Here is a 15,007-nt window from a genome sequence, read left to right on the forward strand (position 1 = left end):
GCTGAACCTTTGGTGTGCTCAAAATGGCTGACATAAGTCTCCTCCTCCTCTCAATCTTCTCCCCATAACACCGACCCTGTGAGGTAGGTTGGGCTGAGAGTCTGACTGGCCCAAAGTCGCCCAGTGAGCTCCATGGCCGAGTGGGGGACTAGAACCCCGATCTCCCGAGTTCCAGTCCAGCACCCTTAGCCACCGTCCTGGATTGTGGCAGCATCCTCTTGCTGTGAGAGCTGACCAGGCCACGCCTTTGGAGTAACTTAAGGATCCAGCACAGAGAAACGAGTGTTCGTGCGTTGTTTGCCCTTCAGCACGGCACACAGGTTGCGCTTTACGCTCTCTAACTTCTCCCTCGGCACGGTCGCTGCATTTCCTGCTTCAGGTCCCTGAGTCGGGGGAAAGCCGGAGCTGGACTTGGGATCAGTTGCTAAATGGGTGGAAGCGTGGCAGATCGCGCCTCGCCTCGCCTCGCCACCACGGAGCCACAGCTCTGGATCCCCGCCTTGCTTTGGCTGGGGAAGCACCTTGTCATTCCAGGACGTGCAATTTGATGCGGAATAGTTGCGCGCGCCTGCCTTGGGAGTGCTTTCCTCAGTGGAAACGTTCATCACGAACAGTGTACTTCTGCCCCTCGCTGCCAGCGCAGGGCACAGCGGGTGGCCCAGCTTAGCGGATGGGCTGGATCGTTAGCCCAGCCATCATCAGTTGCAGCAGCTTTCCCACGGGGCATGAAAGCGATCCAGGCTGGCCTTAGACCCGCCTGAGCGAGCACATTTCTGCTCCGTGCCACAGATTTGCCTAGTACTGGAACTTCTTTGTTTGTGATCCGGGAGTTGAGAATTTTCACTCTTTCGGTCGGCGCTCTGCCATGTTACAGGAGGCAGGGAGAGCCGGGCTACCAGCCGGGTACGAGGTCCTCCCAGTGCTCTCCTCGGGGTGGAGGTGCCGGGTACGGCATGCGGGTCACGTCTTCCGGCTGCCGCCTTTCCTCTGCCCCTCGGGTGGCTCCTGCAGGCGTTCTCCTGGGTCGCACCCGGGGCTCCCTTGGCTTACTGCAGTGCCTCTTTCTCCCGCAGGAATGCATTCTCTCCGGGATTATGTCAGTGAACGGGAAGAAGGTGCTGCACATGGATCGCAACGCCTACTACGGAGGGGAAAGTGCGTCTATTACACCCCTGGAGGACGTGAGTAGCCCCAGCCCATGGGGAGGTTCAAGCCCCTGCGCGCCTCTGCTGGGTGTAGAAAGTCACGTGGCGTGCAGGGGTGTGGGCTGCTGTTTCGGGGTGCCTGTCCTTAGGAGGTCCCCCAAAACTAGACACGGAAAGCAGCCGCAGGAGAAGGAAGAAGCCGAATGCCTGGCTGATGGGGACTTGGTAGGAACTCTGTTCCCCAGCCAAGCGGGTCACCCTCGTGCGAAGGCGTGTCCTATGGAAGTGTTTCAGTGGCGCCGGTGTGCGTGTGCGGGGCACTGCGGTGCGCAAGAGGACGGGCTTGCAATCTGTCACTTTCGTTAGTTATTTAAAGCTTTTATAGACTGCTCCTCTACTAGCGTCACAGGACAGTTTACAAAATAGACAGTTTACAAGCAAAATAGAAATTCACATGGCACAGCATGCAGTAATACAATGATATAAAGCACATTAAAACCAATTAAACATTAAAATAACGGGAAAATACAAGGTTTCCGCCTGGGGCCAAAAAGGAGAAGCGTTGGCGCCAGGCGAACCTCACTGGGGAGCGTATTCCATAATTGGGGCTCCACCGCAGAGAAGGCCCTGCTCCAGGTAGCCACTCTACCAATCTCCTTCAAGGAGGGCCGCCAAGGAAGGCCCTCTGCCTCAGATCTCGGGGCAGGAGGGCGCACAGGGAAGGAGGCGCTCCTTCAGGGGTCCCGGCCCAGGCGGTTTAGGGCTGGGACAGTAGTTCAGTACTGGAGAAATGGGAAGAAAGTATGGAAGGGAAGAAACAAGCTTTATTTTTCTCACATACTTACAGTTTATGTACTTGCAACACTTATAACCTGCTCCACCTCTTGGGCACATTCTGGAGTGTTGAATGATGAAAAGATTAAAAGAACAAAGCACTGTATTAAAGCAGAATATCAGTGAAGACAGTGACCGGTCAGCCGAAGAAGGCGACTCTGGAGTAGAGATGTTTCCGGAGGGGCCGAAAACGAAGCCGAGGCGCTTGTGCTCGCCTTGCCTCCAGAACCAGGCCTCTTCTGCAGGAGGCCCCTGTGAAAGGCGCTCTGAGCTGCCGCGGCCCCTTGGGCGAGGGATCTAGGCATGCCCTCAGGCTCTGGGTGGGGGTGCAGCCCGTCCAGACGGGCGGGGAGGCTGTGTCCTCGCAGACGCTTGCCCCCTTCCCTGTGGGCACAGCTCCCTCCTAATGGCATGATTCCTTGTTCCCAAAGTTGTACAAAAGGTTTAACCTGCCGGGGACGCCCCCAGAGTCGATGGGCCGGGGAAGAGACTGGAATGTGGACTTGATTCCCAAGTTCCTCATGGCGAATGGTGAGTGAGGGGGGCTTCCTTGGCTTCCTTCTCCTGATGGGTGTGAAGCTGCATCAGGTTCCTGGGGCCCTTGAGCCCTCTCTGCATGACAGTCTTTCGTTCCCACCCGTGCTGAAGGCAGCCCCATGTTCGTGGGTGCCCCTTTTATTTATTTTTTATTTTATTTTATTTTTTTGTCCCTTTCACTTTTCCATTGCTACCAGGATCCATGTAACCCGAAGGACCTGGTCCCAGGCTTCCTGCCCCAAGGACCCGTTGCCGCAGCTCCAGCGCTTGCATCACGCGCTGCTCACACAGGCTGCAGATGGGAGAGCCTCCGAATCTCAGCCCCTCCTGGGAAAGGGTCCCGGCAGCGCCTGGGTGCAACGGGCTCTCTGCTCGGCTGCCGCCTTTCTGTGGCTCAGGCACCACCAAGTACGCGTGGACCTGGCTGGAAGCCCAGGGAGCCTCTTGGTCCATACCCAGGCACTGCAGAGCTGAGCTGCCCTTGCTTCAGGCCGGGCCTGCGGCAGTGGAGGCTGAGGTGCCCACACGGCTCCCTCTGCAGCCGGTCTGGCTTTTTTCCTGATTGGCTGTAGCAGCATTAAAACAGGTCTCATTTCAGGCATTCACATGGGCTGATTCTGATGACTAAGAGCGTGCTGGGAACTTGATTCTGGCTGTGTGGCAGCCTGCTTGAATTTTTCCAGTCTCTTGCCTCTACATTAAAAAAAAAATAAAAAAATCAAGCACAGACTTTATCCGCAGTACTAAGGCCGTACTCAAGAGCTGCTTCAGGCAGTTGTCGTTTTAAGCAATGAATGCACAGCTGACTGGCCATCCAGAGGCGTTTGCTTTCTAGTCCAAGTGTGGGCAACCCACAGGCCACCAGCCGGTGCAGCTGACTGAGCCGCTGCTGAACTTGGCTGCCTCTTTGTGGTTCTCATCCAAGCCTGCCATCCCGCTGCTTTGCGGGCCTGAGGAGGTGCCGTGTTCCTCGGGAGAAGCGTGTCGGGGTGACCCTTCCCTTGTGCCCCCCCCCCCAGCAATTGCAGTCGTGCTGCTCCAGCTGGGCAGCAGGTTGTGGGAGCACGGATGCAGTCGAGCCGGCGGTATGCGCTGGCAGGTTGCTTGGCTGTGCTGTGAGACGGGAGGGGGCAGCGGCCCAGTCCCTGTCGAGTTCCCCCAGGAGCAGCAGAGTTTCCTGCCTGTGCCCTGGGGACTCCGCCACTCCTCCGAAGCCAGCCGTACGCCTGCACGCATCCTCGCTCACACGGAACATCCTTTGGTTTCAGGCCAGCTGGTCCGGATGCTGCTGTACACAGAAGTCACCCGCTACCTGGACTTCAAAGTGATCGAAGGAAGCTTTGTCTACAAGGGAGGGAAGATCTACAAGGTCCCGTCGACGGAGGCCGAGGCCCTGGCGTCCAGTACGTAGACAGAGCTGCTTCGGTGCTTGTGCCGGATCCCAGCAGTCCTTGGGTGCAGCGCGGAGCAGCCTTCCCCGACCTGGTGCCTTCCCGACATGTCTGGACTGCAGCACCCAGTCAGTGGCCCTGCTGGACGGGACTTCTGGGAATTGCAGCCCAAATGCCCCTGAAGGCCACCAGGCCGGGGAAGGCTGGAGCGGAGCGTCACTGCATGGGGGCTTTCTTGTTAGCTGGGAATGTTTGCTTGAAGGATGTGTATCAGCCTGTGTTTGCAGTGTAGCTCTGGCATAAATCCAGAATCAATTTTTAGGATTCAATTTAAAACACAACATTTACTCTGTAGTATTTGAAAGCTATGGCAAATCTAGACAGCATACTAAAAAGCAGAGGCATCACCCTGCCGACAAAAGTGCGTAAAGTCAAGGCTATGGTTTTCCCAGTTGCAATGCATGGCTGTGAAAGCTGGACCATAAGGAAGGCTGAGCGCCAAAGAACTGAGGCCTTTGAATGGTGGTGCTGGAGGAGACTCCTGCGAGTCCCTTGGACCGCAAGGCGATCAAACCAGTCAGTCCTAGAGGAGATCAACCCTGACGGCTCTTTAGAAGGCCAGATGCTGAAGATGAAACTCCAATACTTTGGCCACCTAATGAGAAGGAAGGACTCCCTGGAGAAGAGCCTGATGCTGGGAACAATTGATGGCAAAAGAAGAAAGGGACAGCAGAGGATGAGGTGGCTGGATGGCGTCACTGAAGCAGTCGGCGGGAGCTTAAGGGGACTCCGGGGGATGGTGGAGGGCAGGGGGGCCTGGAGGAACGTTGTCCATGGGGTCTCAGTGGGTTGGACACGACTTTGCGACCAACAACAAAATTTGAATCTGATCCTGTGGATAGAAAGAGTGGATGAATCCACGTGGCTGACTAGGGGCCACAAGTTAGAAGAATGTTTGCTTTTTCTGATAACACGGGGAAGGGGGACTGCCTTGCAGGACAAGAGCAAAATGGCAGTTCAGGTACTAGCAATATGCCTCTGGGAGGCCACCCCCGCCTCCCCCGCCAGTTACCAGGTGAGCTGGCCCAGTTCTCACCAGCACCTCTTGACTGTCTCTGCACCCCTGAAGCTGCCCGGGTGGCGGCAGCTGCTACTTCTGCGTTGTGATGATTCCACAGATCGCAATGAAAGGCGCTTCCTGGCATCACTCACACGAGTTCCGTTCCTGCTTGGACGAGATGTTGTGGAGCTGGGACTCGTGGGCAAGACTCCCGTCCCGTGGCGCTCTGCACGTGCCTAGAGGGCGGCACTGCTGCCTTTCTCCTCAGCCGTCGTAGCCCCGGCAGTGTTTGGAGCGCTTGATGCTGCGCAGCTTTCTTGGCCGTGCAGGCTTTCCTTGCGTAAGCAGGCCTCGGGCACTGGTCTCTCCTGTTCACGGTCTGAGCGTGTTTGCAGTTCCCCTCCCTGTGTGCTTCCCCGCCAATTCCTTCAATCATGGCAGTGTTGGCAAAAATCAAGCGGCTCAGGACGAACATGGCTCCGACCGCCCCTCGGTTTTCCTGGTGGAGACGCAGGAAGCTGCTGCTCCGTTCTCTGTCCCTCTGACCCGCAGAATGGCTGGGTGCCGTTTGGGGTCCTGCCTCTCTTGGATTAACTGCTAGGCTAATTTTCCCCCTTGACTGGGGCATAGCGAAGTCAGACTCTCTTGAAAGCCTGTGTGGACAACCATTGCACTAGAATAAACGCATCTCTGTTCTTGCCACCCTGATAAACCAAACATTCTGCAGCTTGGATCCTATCTAAGACCCCCCCCCCCCCAAATAGGATCAGATTGAAGAGCTGCCAGGTTACCTGCTCAACACCCAGAGGTTATCTCAACAAGGAGAAGAACTTTGTAGGTAAGGAAGCTCAGATCAGACGTGGCCGGCGGTTTGGAAGGCTTAAACGAGGCAGCTCGGAGCACAAAAAGTGTCTGGGCGAGAGGCAGCCAGGCAAGCGGAGGGTGCAGACTTCTCAGTCCCATTATTGGGGCTTTGGTCCCTGGACACCGAGAAGTATGTGTCCCCGATGTGGAACGGGGCATGAGGCACCCTCCAGGGGACGCCAGCCGGTCATGATTGCAAGGCAACAGCAGAAACTAGGAAATGTGCCACGGGGAGCAGTCGGAGCCGTGCTGGCGTCTCGCTGGAAGGCGCTCTGTTCAAAGTGCGACGCTTGTGGGCGCAGCCATCCGTGTCTCCCCTCACCTGTGCTGGTCTCTCTGGGGCATTTGGGGCTGCCCCTCCTGGCCAGCCAAGCGCGCTGCTTCTGTGTCTGGGCATGTTTGCATGGGCTGCATCCTCCTCCGCGGTGCCTCGACCCCCCGTTCCCTCCTCCTCCGGAAGTCACCTGGCTGGTCTCCCGCCCGCACAGGCACAGATCCCGTGGAGGAAGGGGGTGGGGGGCATCCTTGTCACTGTGGCTCTTTGGGGGCCCTTCCGTGGAGTCGCTCAGCCTGCCCCACTAGCTGCGCTCTGGGTTTTGTCCGTTCCTCTTGCTCTGGGGACGTCCCTGTGGCATCGTCAGAGGAAGTGAATGGGAAGGCAGATGCCCCAGGCGTGGGCAGGAAGGGGCCCGGACAGGCGCCCCACCCCGGAGTTTAAGCTGTAGAAGCTGGCGTGGCCGTCTCTGGCCCCACACATGGAGAACGGCTGGCGTGGGTGAGCAGCTGGTCCTTAAGCAGCGTGCGCCTGGCTTGCTAGTGCTGCTGGGATCACGCCTCACAGAATTCAGCGACCCCTGGGTCCGATGGGCCACAGGTGGCCTTCATGTGCCAGCGCATTGTCGAGAATCACCGAGTGTCTTCTGAGCAGCAGGCACTGGGAAAATGTGCTGGGGAAACGTTCCAGACTGAGGAGCCTGGTCCGCCCAATTCTGCATTTCCCGGAAGAGCCCGGTGCGTCCACACAACCTCACGAAATGAGTCAACCCGTCTGCGCAGGAAGCATGCGACTCTTGGTTTGTGCTCCGTTCCTGCTGCCTCCCAGTCATTTCTCCCCAAAACGTCAGGCTGCCCCGGCCAGTATTGGCGCCACTCATCCTGGCTGCAGGTTGTCTTTTGAAGGCCTTCCCTCTCGGGCTCAAGCCAGCAGTGGCTCCAGCCCACGGCTTGAGACTGGTTTGTTCGGACTGAGCGACTGTTGTTTCTGCCCGTTCGCATTCAGCCACTTAATCCAAGGTGGTGTGGAAGTTACTCTTCCAGCTCCCAAAGAACGTACTGATGGGAACATCTTGACTAATACCAGTGTGACAGGGAAATGCCCTGTGACCTGACAGCTCTCTGACTTTCTAGGTCTGATGGGCTTGTTTGAGAAAAGGCGCTTCCGGAAGTTCTTGGTGTATGTTGCCAACTTCGATGAGAACGATGCCCGGTCTTTCGAAGGGGTTGATCCCAAGAAGAACACCATGCGTGACGTGTACAAGAAGTTCGACCTGGGCCAGGACGTCATAGACTTCACGGGCCATGCCCTCGCACTGTACAGAACCGATGAGTGAGTGGTGCCCAGGAGATCCCCCCTCCCCGGGGTGTGCCGAGCTTGGGCGTCGAGGTGGGCCAGCTGTGAGCCTCTAGATGGAGGCAGCGGGGCCTCGGGCCTCGGACGGGGCTGCGCTTGCTTGGGTTATTTGCGGGCCAGATGGAAGGGTGCGCCTTGTGCTGGGTGCCAGTTCCCCCGGCAGCCCTGTGGCCACCGAAGGGCTCCCAGGCACACGCAAGCCTGGTTCCGTGGGGAAGGCCGGGCTAGTGGGAAGCGCGTGCTGGGAAGCGCATGAGGCGGAGAGCTGCTGCGCGTGACGTCTCTGTGTCTCCGCATTCTCTCCCCTTCTCAGCTACCTAGACCAGCCCTGCCAAGAAACAATCAACCGGATCAAACTGTACAGCGAGTCGCTGGCTCGATACGGCAAGAGCCCCTACCTGTACCCTCTGTATGGCCTGGGAGAGCTGCCGCAGGGGTTCGCCAGGTGAGGCTAAAATATATGTCAACCAAGTTTTCTCTTCCAAGAAACAGGTCAGTAATTGCAAAGCAGGTGAATATCGGCAGAGATCAAACCATGTTCTAATGGGAAGTTTATCTGTATTCTAACTTCCACTCGGAAAGCGGCAGCTACGGGGCATTGCCAGACCGTTTGATCTAAGGAAGTCTTAGCGGTATGACGTGTCGAGCAGTTGATCGGCATAGGCAAAGGCATTAGTAAGACATCGTGGTCTCTAACAGGAGCACATTTTTGTCGCATAAAACATGGTCGGAAGCCCGCTACACCTTCAGTGTTCTGCTGCTTGGAGCACGTTCTGTCGCTCCCCGATACTGGCCTGATCCATCGATGCAGTGGCGCATGGGCGCATGAGTATAAATGCCAAGCAGTTTGATGGCTTCTAGAACCACTTCCAGTAACTGAGGAGAGTGAGGCAGAAAATGCTGCAGGGCGAAGGCAGGATTCTAGCCAGGGCTGCAGTCCTTCGGCCCTCGCAGACAAACGGCACCTGGCACTCCAGTTCGAGAAGCCAGACTCGTCTTCCTCCTCCACTGAGTGACCCAGAGAAAGCCAGCTTGCCCATCCGGGTCTCCCAAGAGCGCTCGTCACGGGTCTGGGCTTCCCCTTAAGGTCGGTCCGGCGTGGGGAAGCGAGCCGAGCCCACACGTCGCGTGCTGGAGGGTGGCGAGGCCACTGCAGGAGGAAGCGGGGCTTTCACTCACGGAGCGCGCGCCAGACTGCCTGGGCCAACCGGCCGTCTGTGTGTCTGTCCTTCCCTGGCAGGTTAAGTGCCATCTACGGGGGCACATACATGCTGAACAAGCCCATCGAAGAGATCGTCATAGAAAACGGCAAAGTGGTTGGCGTGAAGTCCGAAGGGGAGGTACGGCAGAGCGGCGTCCGCGTTTCCCCTGGGCAAAACCCCTCGTGATTCGCCGTCCTCGCTGCGGGGACAGTGGGGACCCCAGAAGCCTTTCCCGTCCTTCCAGGCTTCCTTCCTCTGGACACCTCTGGAAATAGCAGCCCCCCTGCGTTGGCTTTGTACGCAGCGGATGCTGCCATCCTTTTCCCCTCCGGGTTTCGGCTGCTGCTAATCCGGCCACTCTGCTGCGATTTGTGCGTGGCGCTTATTTAATGGCGGCCAGGCCACGGAGCAGCTCTGGTGGGGGAGGCGTCCCTTTGCCCGCAACTGCCCCCTCGCCGTCTCCCGCTTGCGCGCACCCCTTTCCTGTTGCATCCCTGGCACATCGGCGCTGCTGGTGGCATCAGGGGGCGCGTCGCGTGCGTGAGGGGAGCCCTGCCGCGTCACTGCCAGAGCTCCCTCCCTGTACCCCCCTGAGGGCGTGGGCGAGAAAGGGCACCCCCCCCCCCCGCACTGCAGGGTGCCCGGAACAAGCAGCACAGGAGGCGGCTGGGGCAGCGGGAGCCGGTTTCGTCCGTGGGGTTTGCTCGGTTGCATCTCTCCCCCCATTCCCTCTTGTCAGGGGCCCACAGCTGCTCACGTGGTCCCCTTCCTCCCCCTCGCCATTTGATCCCCACAACGGCCCTGTGAGATTGACCAGGCTGCAAGGCCACGATTCCTCCAACGCCCCCAGGAAGCTTCCTGGCCAAGTGGGGAGTAGAGCGCAGATGCTGCAGCCCAGCGCTCTGATCACTGCCCCACGCTGTCCTCTGTGCAGCCAAGGACGGGCGCGTTTCGCCACCACGGCAGGCCACTGCTCCGCAACTCGGGAATGTGGGAATCCACCTGCTCTTGAGCTGGTCTTTGGCCCACTGCTGATCGGGGCTGGCCCTGGCTGGCGAGCGCTTGAGACGGAGGCCTCTTCCCAGCCCGTCCTGACCAGGCCGTGGCCGAGGCGTGCCGTGGGCCCCCCTTTTTGCTGACGCCCCTCAGCAGGCCGTCCCTGGGAAGCAGCTTCCTGCCTGCCTGGCCGTGGGCATTCCTGGATGCCTCTCCCCAGAGCAGAAGCGGCCGCGGGGGCTGGTGGATGCGCGCTTGAGCAGAGGGCGGCAGGCCGGCTGCTGGCCTGGCCGTTTGCAGTGTTCCCCTGGGCTTGGCATTCGGAAGCCGCCAGCGTCCAAAACGTGTGTGCCTCCCGGCAGATCGCCCGCTGCAAGCAGCTCATCTGTGACCCCAGCTATGTTCCCGAGAGAGTGAAGAAGGTCGGCAAGGTCATCCGGGTCATCTGTATCTTGAGCCACCCCATCAAGAACACAAACGACGCCAATTCGTGCCAGATCATCATTCCCCAGAACCAGGTTAACAGGAAATCAGGTAAATCGGGGCAGGTGCCCTGTTTTCGGGGTGCGTTCCACACCCTGAGCTGCCCCCCTCCAGGCCGTGCCCTGAAGGGGGGCTCAGACCTGCATTTGCAGCGACAGGAGAGCAGGCCGGGCCTGGGGAAGCCGCTGCAGCGTGGGCTGACCGGGAGACGTGGTGCGAGAAGCTCTCGCTCCGGGCACCCGCTGAGCCTTCCGGGCACGTCTCCGGCCGGTCCAGGGCCCAGAGCGGCTCCATCCTCGCCCCGCGCGTTTGCAGCGCTTCTGCGGCCAGAGCTGGACCTCGCAGGGAGCACAGGAAGGGGTTCTTCTGAACTTGGCACGTTCCTTGGTCACGCCGAAGGGCCGGGCAGACTCACAGTCGTGCCATAGGAAAAGAAGACCAGCCTCAGGAGGGCGCCACCTCTGTGCCTGGCAGTCACGCACAGCAGGGCTACTGGGGTGGTATAGAAATGCAAATAATCCATCGCCCAGAACCTTGGGGTGTCAGCAGCGTGCTGTGCCGGCCCGGTTGGGATCCCGCAGGCCCCTTCCTTGCATCGGCCCGTGCTCAGGAGCGCCTTCTTCCTGCGGCAGGAGCAGCAAACCGAGTGCCCTCCAGACAGTTTAGTTGAGGGCTCCCAGCACGGGCGCTGGCCCCAAACACCTGGAAGGCCCCCGGGTGTCTGCCCTGTCCAGCGGTGGTTACGTGGCACTTCAGTCCCTCCTTTGATTCTCCTGGCGGGACTGAGGGCCCCTCTCAGGGGCCGCCACCTCCGTTTTATCCTCCCAAGAGCCCCGTGCGGTGGGTTGGGCTGCGAGCGAGTGAGCGACTGGCCCGGAGGCACCCCAGGGGCTTCATGGCTGAGCGAGGCCCGGAACCCGGGTCCCCCGCCCGGCGCCGAGGCCGTTTGCAGCAGGCTGCGCCCCCTGCCGGCTTCCCGCCAGCACCATGGTCTGGTCTGGTCTGGGCGTGGGCTGCGCTTGGCTGGCGGGGGGCAGGGGCTGGTCTGCCGCCTGAGCCTGCGAGCCCCGTTTGCGGTCTTCCCCAGACATCTACGTCTGCATGATCTCGTCCGCGCACAACGTGGCCGCGCAGGGGAAGTACATCGCCATCGTCAGCACCACCGTGGAGACGAGCGACCCAGAGAAGGAGATCAAGCCCGCCTTGGAGCTCCTGGAGCCAGTCGAGCAGAAGTGAGCTCCCTGCCCTGCTCCCGACGGACTGGGCTGGGCGCGCGAGCTCGTGAGGGGGGCCCGGTGCGGGGAGGTGATCCGTTCGTGGCAGGACCTGCTGGGCACCGGCAGTCCAGGCCCCTCTGCACGAGACCACCGGTATTCGCGTGGGAGTGGGCGGAGGCAGGCCCACAAGAGCATAAAGCCCGGGGGGCCCTGGCACTGGAGCGCGTTGCGAATCCCCTGGGGCAGCAAGCTGGGTGGCCCTTTCAGTCGCTGTGCTTCTTTTTACTATGAAAGGTGTTTGAAGCCCTCTCAGTGGCATCCTTCAGTGCTCTCCGGGCAGCCATTCCAGTGCAATTGCCAATAGGCAGCATAAAGAAAACTGTCAAATTTAAATACCAAAGAGAAAATAACATATGAATAATCAGCAGGAATAATACTTAAGGTCGCAGATTCTAAACTGATTTCTAAAAATTCCTCCTAGGTTTGTGAGCGTCTGCGACATGTTTGCACCAACCGATCTGGGCAAAGAGAGCCAGGTTTGTATGGGCTGGGTGGCCCTTGGACCCCCTCCGGCGGGGCAGGAGGAGCGAGGCTTCGCCACTAAACCCCCCGGGCTTTGCCTCCCCCAGATCTTCATTTCCAGCACCTATGACGCGACAACCCATTTTGAGACGACATGCGACGACATCAAAGACATTTACAAGAGGATGATGGGATCAGAGTTCGACTTTGAGGAGATGAAGCGGAAGAAGAACGACATTTACGGTGAGGAGGATCAGCAGTAGCCGTGCTTCAAGCCTTAGCTCGGCTCCGAATGGGCCGCCGGCGGTGTTCCTGCCCAGAGGAACTTCGGCAAGCACCGTACGAGTTCACTATTGTAAGGCCTGCTTTTTGTAATCATACCTGACATTGAAAGAGTCCCGCACTGGTCAAACGCTCCTTCTCCCCCCTTTGGGCATAATCATGTGTTAATTATTCTTTAAATGAGGTTGCTGGGGTCACAGTTGGCAGATACTGACACCCCACTTCTAACGTAACGTGAGGATAAGCAAACGTTCCATTTCTTTTGCTGACCAGGCTGTCGGGGCAGAAGCCAGGGCGCCTGTCATACCTGTGTCACCTTCAGCGGAGCCCTGGTAGACCTCTGGGGGTCTGACCCGGGGCCCGTGGCAGGGGCCCCTGCCCCTCCATTGGGCGGGAGCCCCTCCCCAGCAACCTCCTCCCCTTAGTCTTAACTTCATGGTGAGCTGCGTCTTGGTCCAAGCTCACAGCAGCGGTGGCCACTCGGTGGGGTTTCTCCTCGCACTCTCCTCTTCCCTCCGCCCCCCGACTAAAAGCTTCTCAAACCGTTTACATCTGTTGGGACACAACTGTGCCACAAGGCTTTTTGTGTTTTCAAAGTGATACTAATAAAAAAAAACTTGGTGCAAGTACGAAACTCGGAAGCAGGCAACGTGTGTGCAAGTATCTTCTTTTCTTTTGTCGTTTCCCCTGTACCTCGTCCGGCTTCTCGGGTGGACCAAGCTGCACTGCAGTATTGACTTGACGGAGCCCGGCCTTCTGTGTGCCAAGGCTCCAGATGACCTCTGTACTGCCAAAGTAAAGTCAACTTCTGGAAACAAGTTCCGTGCCGTGGTCTGATTCACTCGTGGCGCAACCGGGCCGCTCTCATCGCTGCGGACGGGGAAGGGGCAACGGCTGGCGTAGCGTGTGGCCCAGGATGCCCGGTTGGTTCTCCGGGGGAAAGGGAAACCCGGCGGTGGGGACCAGGTGGGAGGGATCGAGGCAGGCGCGGCTGCCCCATGGGCTTCGGGTGCTTGTGCGCTGGCCAAGGTCTCCTGTGCCTTGGCAGCATGTCAGAAGCGGGAAAATGCAGGCGAGGTCTTGGTGCGCTGGCACATCCCTCTTAGAGGTCGGCAGAGGAGGTTCTGCACATGTAGAGCTGCTCGCCGATGCTGCTCGCGTGGAGAGCTCATTTTGTAGCAGCACATGCGGGTCAGGAGGCGGCAGTGCAGCCCTTCTGTCACCAGCCGGGAGGGCACCAGCGCTCCGGCCGCCGTGTCAGAGAAGCAGCCATCCTGGCCTTGCCCTGGGCGAGGCAGATGCCCAGCGGGGAGCTGGCACAGTGCAGGAGAGCTCCTCAGGCTGCTCCGTCTGGCACATGTGGGCGACCTGAACCACCTCGTGCCAGAGGAAGGCACTGCACTAACTCAGGCCTGTTGCGCAAAGCCACATTTTGGCCTTCACGTGTGGGCAAAGGACCGCCAGGCACACACAAAAAGGCCGAAGGGCTGTGATTGTACGGCAGCCAGCACCTGCGTCTAAGTGGGGCTGTCCCTGCTGCCTTGGGAGGAGTGGAAGAATTAGAATTTGAGGGAGGACGCGCTGTGCTCTCCATGCGTCTGTCCAACTCGGCCTGGGGTCCAGTGACGCCTCGGTCTTGCCTGGGTGCTGGGGAGGTCATTTTAGCTTCTCCTGCTAAACAAATGGGGGTGGGTATGAGGGACAGAAATGAAGACTGGAGAAACTCGCCCAGGGCAGTCTGGCCACAGAGCTGAGCCCTTCCCTCAGAGGCCTTGCTCCTGCACAGCGTCGGCTGGACTGAGACTTGCGTTCGGGAGTGTGCACAGGGAGGGGAGCATGTAATTCTGTTCAACTTTCATCCTGGAGGGGATCAGATCCTAATCCCGGAAAGGGTTAGAGGGAGAAGTTGGGACTGGTGAATGCACTATTCAGTTTCTGGATCTTTCTAATTCAACAGAGAGAGCGACTTTACAAATGGGTGAAGATGAGGATGGGCAGGTTGTGCTTTTGAAGTGCATCCCCAGGGGCAGCAAACCTGCCCTCCACCTTGAATTTAGTTTGGAGTCAAAGAGAGGTTTTGTGCTTTGAACAGAAGTTATTTTGCCTTTTGTCTCCTTGGCTTGCCTTCTGCTAGGTTTTTGGCGACCCGCAATAAATGTGCAAGCCCCCCCGGTAGAAGCACTTTTGTCAGCACCCGTGGCACTGATCAAACGTATTATACGCTATCCAGCTGAAAAAGTCCTGCAGAAAGCTGTAACTTTAATAGTTTCTGCCAGTCACAGTTTGCAATCCAACACATCCCTGCTTTGCTTGCATGCTCCTGGCTTATGTTGACCTTCTAGACATCCTCTGGGCAGGCTGAACACTTCACCAGGACATGCATACTTCAGGTGCACTCCGGTAAAGAGGAAGCGATGGTGCTGCCATCTCTTAGACAGAATTCTAGAAAAGGAAGCTTAAGGGGGGAGTATTCTGTGGAACAATCTGGCGGTGCTTCCAGGGCCTCCAACTAAGAGAAAGCTGCAGCTTTGCAGTGTCTGCATTTTAAGCCATTTCCTTCTTCGGTAATTTGAGTTCCCCTTTTGGAGCTGGGGTGGCCGTTCAGGGCAGCAGCTGGAGAGAAGGAAGCAGTACCCAATTTACCAGGAACGGTACGAGTCATGGATCCGCAGGCCTCGTTACTTCAAGGCAGCGTTGCATTTATCCTAAGCCCAGGCTTGCCCAGTCCAGTGCCCTCGGTTCCCATTGGAAACAGGCGTAACCTGTTGCTGATGGAAACCCCAACTCCGGGGTGCCCGTATGGCAGCATGTGCTTCCGTGTGTGAGGACCAGGGTGCGCCCGGG

General features: G+C 58.5%; 1 protein-coding gene across 1 annotated transcript; it reads left to right on the top strand.

Moving 5' to 3' along the window:
• The first annotated feature begins 938 nt into the window (after window positions 1-938).
• On the top strand, window positions 939-12,981 carry GDI2 (GDP dissociation inhibitor 2). The gene is made up of 10 exons (XM_044428892.1): window positions 939-1,181; window positions 2,411-2,510; window positions 3,785-3,919; window positions 7,239-7,437; window positions 7,775-7,906; window positions 8,702-8,801; window positions 10,022-10,193; window positions 11,230-11,374; window positions 11,841-11,895; window positions 11,989-12,981. Exons 1-10 carry the CDS (start codon window positions 954-956, stop codon window positions 12,142-12,144), a joined length of 1,422 nt encoding a protein of 473 aa, XP_044284827.1. The 5' UTR covers window positions 939-953; the 3' UTR covers window positions 12,145-12,981.
• Window positions 12,982-15,007: the final 2,026 nt, after the last annotated feature.

The sequence above is a fragment of the Varanus komodoensis genome, unplaced genomic scaffold, assembly GCF_004798865.1.
Source record: "Varanus komodoensis strain SLA01 unplaced genomic scaffold, ASM479886v1 scaffold1, whole genome shotgun sequence".
Classification (NCBI taxonomy): Eukaryota; Metazoa; Chordata; class Lepidosauria; order Squamata; family Varanidae; genus Varanus; species Varanus komodoensis.